Raw genomic sequence first — 6,646 nt, 5'->3', positions numbered from 1 at the left:
TGTTAGTAATTCAGCTGTGAGGGTAGAAGAACAGTGCTGTCAGATGAGAGTCTTCCATCTAAAAAATAAGTCAGCTTTCCAGGAAAAAGCAGCTGAAGTTAAAATCACACATCACTCTCATACTCTATAGTTCTCACAGACTCCATTCAAACTAGCTTGAAAACATTTTTCTAGTTTCAGAAAACAACTATTCATTTTCTCTCTCCACTGTCTCTACCCCATTTCCATGCAGGGCAGGGTGACACGGGCTCAGACAGATGGTGAGTCACATTCATAAATGTGAGCAATTTAGAAATTCAAATCAAAACAACTTTCATTTCTCCATAATGTGAGACCTGGAAGAATCCACAGGAACATGGAAATGAGAATTTGCGTGTTCTTTTGTGTTACTATAAGACAGTGAGCTACTGTACCACCCCTTTCAACGTGGCTCTCCCAAAAACAAAGCAGATCCTTATGGTTCTTTCAGTCTAGAAGATGATTTATTGCACGGTGTTGACACAAACAATGCCTCTGGATTTAATGCGTGTAAGAGCCTACAATATCCCGGCAGAGTGGCATTAGGGCTGCAGCGTGGAATGGCAAGTAGGCAGGATGTCCTTGGACCAGAGATCCAGGGTTTAAGTCCCCACGTTGTCAAGCATCTGCCCCGCTGAAGCCTCCAGTAGCCATTAAGTCACTACGAGCTCCAGGGGAGTTGCTGTGTAGCTGAGTTACCTGACTTCTCTGCAGAGGGAGAAGTATGTTTCCCCTGCAAAGCATCACTTAATATCACTGGAAAAATACCAGATGTGAACAATAAGCTGGCCTCCTTGTTAAGATGAGTCAGTTTTCACCTGAAGGAAATGCATATAATAAATAATAGGCCTATGTAAATTTAAAAACTTGTATATGTTCAGGTTGTCTCTCCTTCCTGTCTCATCTTTCAGTCTTACCATCCTCACCTCTGTCCCTGGCCTTTGCTCTTTATGTGATCAGTGACATCTAAATCATTTATATGACCATTTGTATTACACAGGATAAACATTGCAGTAGTCAGGCTGGAGGTACAGTGGAGGATTGCTGGGCTGATTTACTCTAGATCTACTACTTGTCTGAGGGGAAATCCCAGACAGAGTTCAGACAGGGCTGCTGGTCAGCCAAGGATTTTCTGGTAGTGCAATGGTTTTACAAATTCAACCTTTACCAGCCTAATCAATGAGCAGACACATTCCAGCTGTGTTGATTATGTAAAATTTTCGATTTACAATGCAGCATGTGCAGAGATTTTCTGAGCGCTCCTGTGAGATTGGAGGTGCTGACATGGCTGATGACTCCGAAACAAGCAGGTTTATTTTCATTCATAGTAAAGTGTGTGACACACCAGTCGAGTCTGATTGTGTAGTGTGAGGATTTTTATGGCCATGAGACAAAAAGTGGAAACCAACAATGTGCACCTGATGCAATACGCTTTCAAAATAGAGGTCTGTTGCTTCAATCAACTCCTCTCACTACCTTCCACCTCACTGCTTGTGTCCCTCTCTTGTCTCTCCTGCTCGTTCCCTTTTTTCTACCCTTCATCTTTTCCTCTTTTGTCTCCCACACCTCTCCCTTCTTACTCCCTCCCAGTTCTCTTTCTCTCCCTCCACATTACCTTCAACCTCCTGTCCTCTCTCATAGAGACAAGCTCTATAATTCTTTTATTACTCTTTTCTTTATTAGTTCCTCTCCTCTCTTTCCTCCTTCCCTCAATCCTCACCCTCCTTTCATATCCCTCTGCGCACCTCTCTCCTCCTCTCTCTTTAGGCAAAAATCAGTAGTAATCAATATCATCATCAGAATAATTGTTAGCATTTACCCCCACAATGCAAACTGCAAATTAAAAAGTGTGTGTGTGTGTCTGTGTATGTGCATGTACATATGTGTGTGTGTTATAGCAGTATTTTAAAATGTGCCTGTGTGTCAGTGCACACCCAAAAATGTCTCTGCTCCTAGTTTATCTCATTGTTTGAACAGCGCTGCTTTAATTAGGACGGGCCTGTCTATCCATGTGTGTGCATATGTGTGAGCAAGTCTGTGCATGTGCCTAAAACTGAAGAAGAGTGTCTGTATGTGTGTGCATGTTACCATAGTGCCCCCGTGTGGAGGACTGTAGAAGAGCATATATCTTTCTCTCAACACACACGCATACACACACAGTCACACACTCCAATGACACGGTGTTATATTTGGAAACACAATTTCATGCTATCAGTACTGGCTAGCTATTCCATTTAGATAGCAGCTGTCTATATGTGTGTGTGTGTGTGTGTGTGTGTACATGGCTGTGTGTGTGCATGTGTGCTTATGCGTGTGGTGGTGTGTATGCATCTGTTTGTGTGTCAGATGAGTCCTTTTCCAAGTTTATTGAAATTAAAAGTTAGTTGTCATGGCAACATTTGGATTCTCAGTAATTATGTTGATTAAAAATGTGAAAATTAATGAAAAAGTCAGGAAAATGATCTCACAGCAGATGATCAGTGAAACATCAAAATGATTCAGATCTCTGTCTCTCTCTCTCTCATTCTCTCTAAACATACAAGTCTTGTTCTCTTCCTGTCTTTCTCTGTCACACTTCAGAAGTCCTTTATTGCCACGAAACACTGAATTATCTACATTCGTCTCTCTCTCACACACACTTTGTCTCAGTGTGTCTTTCCCTTCTTTTCACACTTAGACACTCCATTTATGACATGTTGAGATCTGTCTTCATGTCCCAAAAAGAAAGCAACAATAGCAAAATAACTTAACAAACAACTACACACACACACGGCACTCCTCACACTTTATCCCTCTCCTTTTCATTCAATCACTCAACTCATTCTCACCTTGTTAACTAGCATGACAAGACTTGTCTCGTACCGCCGCGGCACTCTCAGCACCAACAAAAGTAACACAAAACAACAGTAACCTCGCAGTCTGACTTTCTTTCTTTCAGTTTCTCCATTACTCCAGCTCCCTCGCTCACTCAATCCGTCTCTGGTTCTCTGACAGAATGAATAAACAGGCTCAGCAAAGTGTAATCTCTTTTCTTTTATTAGCAACAGCAAACACAGAAACAATGAATTTACCCTCCTCCCCTCCCTCTTTCCTCTCCGTCTGCTCTCCTCTCATCAGCTTTAATGAACCACAAATCTCATCAGCCATCTTTTCATCAGCTCTGCCATCACTACTTCCTGCGCTTGGGCACAAGCCTTTCAACCTGCCGTCTTATAGCATGTGTGTTTCTGCTATTGGCTGATGACCAGGAGGACTGTAGATTATTGATATTTGGCTGTAAGGTAGAATGCATATAGATTTTCCCCAAATATTTTTTGTGCTAACAGTTGGAGTCAATATTAAGCAGAATTTGGTTATGACAGTTTGCTGTGGCGACAGTGTCAGTGTGACAGCCCTGCTCCACAGCTCTGGTTTACTAAGCAGTGATTCACTGCTAGCTGATCTTCAGCATCATCAGTATGTCACTGTGGTGCTATATTTGCAGCCATCAGTTGGCAGTGTTAAAGAGGTGGCAGCCTAATGATGGCTTTGACCAATTTCTCTCTGTACCTGTGTTAATATGTTCTTTGTGAAAGTTAGCATTATTTTTTAAGGCCAGTAAAAACTACATAGCGTGGATGTTCATCTTCTTGGATGTAGTGATGATACTGAGGCTGTGAGACACATTCAAGACTTATGCATCAACATCCTGCAGGGACCATTATATGACAGAGATTTTCTGAAACATGTAAATTAAATCCTTCATGTATAAAACACGTTTCATGACCGTGAGACTGAGCCAAGCCATTGATCATATGCAAAGCCGCCCCTCCCTATAGGCAGAGTTGGCACACCTCTCTCCATACGGCCACGGCTTGGCTTGGCCCCATCTTCAAAGAGTGGTGGTAGTAGTGTTTCTGTGTTTGAGGAGGAATTAAGAAATTTCTCATTAAGGCAAACATATATATTTGCAAACCATCAAAAGTACAGACATGAGAAACATGTTTTTTTTATTTGAATACTGATGAGATCATATCAAAGCGATTGTTCCTAAATTACAAAACTATTGATATGACATAGTTTAACTTGTTTTAGGACAGTGAATAAAGATCAAGCATTCTAAGCAGATGTCTCCGTAGTGGTGAACACTATGCTCTGTCCATCCATCCTTTTCCTACCGCTTATCCAGCACTAAAAACTATGCTCTGTATTGTGTCTCTTTAATCATATGATGTGTTCATCGCTGATTTTTAAATACCTTTAGTTTAGTCAGATTCACATTAGACTGATAATTATTATTTACTGTGGATTTTGATAACATTTATATACATGGCTGTCCTGGAAGTACACTTACTCACTCAATATCTCTGCCTCACTTACAGAACATTACAGTGTTAATTAAAACAGATTTCATTCATTTTCCAGCAATAGTTTTATTCCAGTTTCATTTCATTTCATTTCATTTCAACGCAACTCATTTCCAGTTCAGTCATGTTCAGATATGAATTAGTTATATATTTGAATCATTTAATGTATTTGTGTTTTCATAAAATGATCTCACACAGGTACAGTTAATTTTTTTTTTCATTTTTTAATTTATTTGCTTTCTATCACAGTTATGAGAATTATTTTAGTTATTAGGATTTTTCCAACTCTCTAATTTAAGGTCAAATGTGTTAGCACCATTTCATTTAATAGTATAATATTTGTCCAGATAGAAGATACCAATGAAAGCTTCTAAACTATGGGTGGTCTACATGTTCACCAGTGTCTGAATATGTTTCTTCCTCTGTTATAACTGCTCTGCTTTTTACTTCCTCCTAGTGGGAGTGGGGCTCTTCACTCCTCTTCCTGGAGCTGCCTTCGGGGGGGCGGGGCTAGGAGAAGAGGGGGCAGGGCTAGGAGCAGCATGGGCCTTGGGTTGAGGGATCTCAATGGGGAGTTTGGGAGGGATGATTGTTTTAGGGGTCAGAGTGGGTTTCGCCTCAGGAATTTTCTCTCCATGGCGGTAGACACTGACCTGGAGGGTGACAGAGAAAGATTCAGACATCATTTTAATATTATTTCATTTATCATACATACATTTACTCCACTGTATGTAAGTATGACAATAAAAAGAAGAGAAGACGTTCTTGCAAAAATTGTGCATTTAAACACATAATTTTGAGCTTTAAGTAAAGATTGTTCTACATCAGTATTTTGCAGTATTTTCCATGTTGAAACTCAAATCGGGGTCAGACAAAAGTCACAAAGTCATATATCAGCTCTGTAACACCTCTGAGCTACATACAAATGTGATCACAAAAATATCTCACTGTTAGGCCCCAGTGAAAAAACACGATTTGTACCACAGATGGCCGAGAAGTTTTCATGGCTTTGAGTAAATCCAGTCATTTGTGGTACACAGCAGTGACACTCACCACTATATCCACAGACTCCCCTCCGTATTTGTTCTGGACAATCATGGTATATCTGCCAGAATCCTCCATGGAAACACCTTTGATCGTCAGACTGGCAAACCTGCCCTGATCCAGGGAGACCACGTACTGAAAAAATGAAATTAAAAGTTAAATAAGTGTGAAAGGCAGCATGGGGAGTTTAGCATGATTTAACATTTAAAAGGCCTGTCACTTAAAGTTTTATTTAAACATTGATTTATCTTTTAGTCAAAGCAGCAGCATGAGCTTTGATTACCACTTCTTGTTAACAAAAATTGAGCATTGCTAGATGGACTTGCTCAACACAGGAACCAACGTCCTATTCTATTTTATTTTATTCGATTCCACTGAGCCTTGTCAGCTTACCAATGTTGACACAGATGGGAGGGAAATAAAAAAAAACACAAAAAAACAGAATATGATGAAATTAAATGATGATACAAATAAAACTATATTCCATCTTTACTTCTTGAAAACACAAAACACAAAATCTATGTTTTATTTATGTTTAAGCCACCTGAGACTAGATAGAGTACTTTTTTTCTTACATGTACAATGTGATTAGCGAGAGAAAATACAGTAGCCTATTTTAATTTCCCTCTCTCATACCTGCCCACTCATTTGCAAGGTCTGGACATTTGTTAATTTTTATGGAGTGGCTCTAAAACAGTAGCAGTGTAATTACATTCCTATTAAGAGAAACAATTGCCTTTTTCATTTTGAGAAATTAAAAAACTCTGGCCTAAAAATCAAATAGACCTGGCCATACATGCCATATTTTCAGTTAATGGCCTTTTTATAATTAACATGTTTTATGGTTTTGGATAATTGCATTCATTTATTAGACATAACCTAGGTTCATTTGTGGGTGATGTTGTAGAAATCTTGAGCTTGCTGTTTCATAAACACCGGAAGATTTGGATGTCTTGAAGCAAAAAGATTAATTGGCAACTTGATCAACCAAGGAGACATTGGGATAAGTGCACAGAGTGGACACTGAGGTGAATACCCCAAAGTCTGAAGGAGAGCCCTCAGCAATGCTTAGTTATGCTTTAGTTAGAACTTCCAATAAGGATTTGTTAACCACACGTTCTTGGCTCTAGACAAAACATAACTAAACCTTGCCATAAGATTGTTTGCTTCAGTGCCAAGGTTCTCGTGGCAATGGCCACGAAGACAGATAAGCTTGACTGGGGAGAGGACAGCCGTCT

The 6,646-nt window shown here is 39.8% G+C and overlaps 1 protein-coding gene across 3 annotated transcripts in view; it reads right to left on the bottom strand.

Annotated features, from left to right (window-relative positions):
* Window positions 1-3,990: 3,990 nt before the first annotated feature.
* myom2b (myomesin 2b) overlaps window positions 3,991-6,646 on the bottom strand; it is a 32,191-nt gene continuing 29,535 nt past the window's right edge. For all 3 annotated transcript variants that reach the window (XM_067591468.1, XM_067591460.1, XM_067591479.1), the window contains 2 exons: window positions 5,418-5,543; window positions 3,991-5,017 (listed from right to left, as the gene is read on the bottom strand). In XM_067591468.1, the coding sequence (XP_067447569.1) occupies window positions 4,808-5,017; window positions 5,418-5,543 (336 nt within the window). In that variant the 3' untranslated portion in view covers window positions 3,991-4,807. The remainder of the gene's footprint in view (window positions 5,018-5,417; window positions 5,544-6,646) is intronic.

The sequence above is a fragment of the Thunnus thynnus genome, chromosome 1 (genome assembly GCF_963924715.1).
Source record: "Thunnus thynnus chromosome 1, fThuThy2.1, whole genome shotgun sequence".
NCBI classification, from domain to species: Eukaryota; Metazoa; Chordata; class Actinopteri; order Scombriformes; family Scombridae; genus Thunnus; species Thunnus thynnus.
Note: the sequence above shows the minus strand (reverse complement) of the source record. Positions and strands in the feature narration are given on the sequence as shown.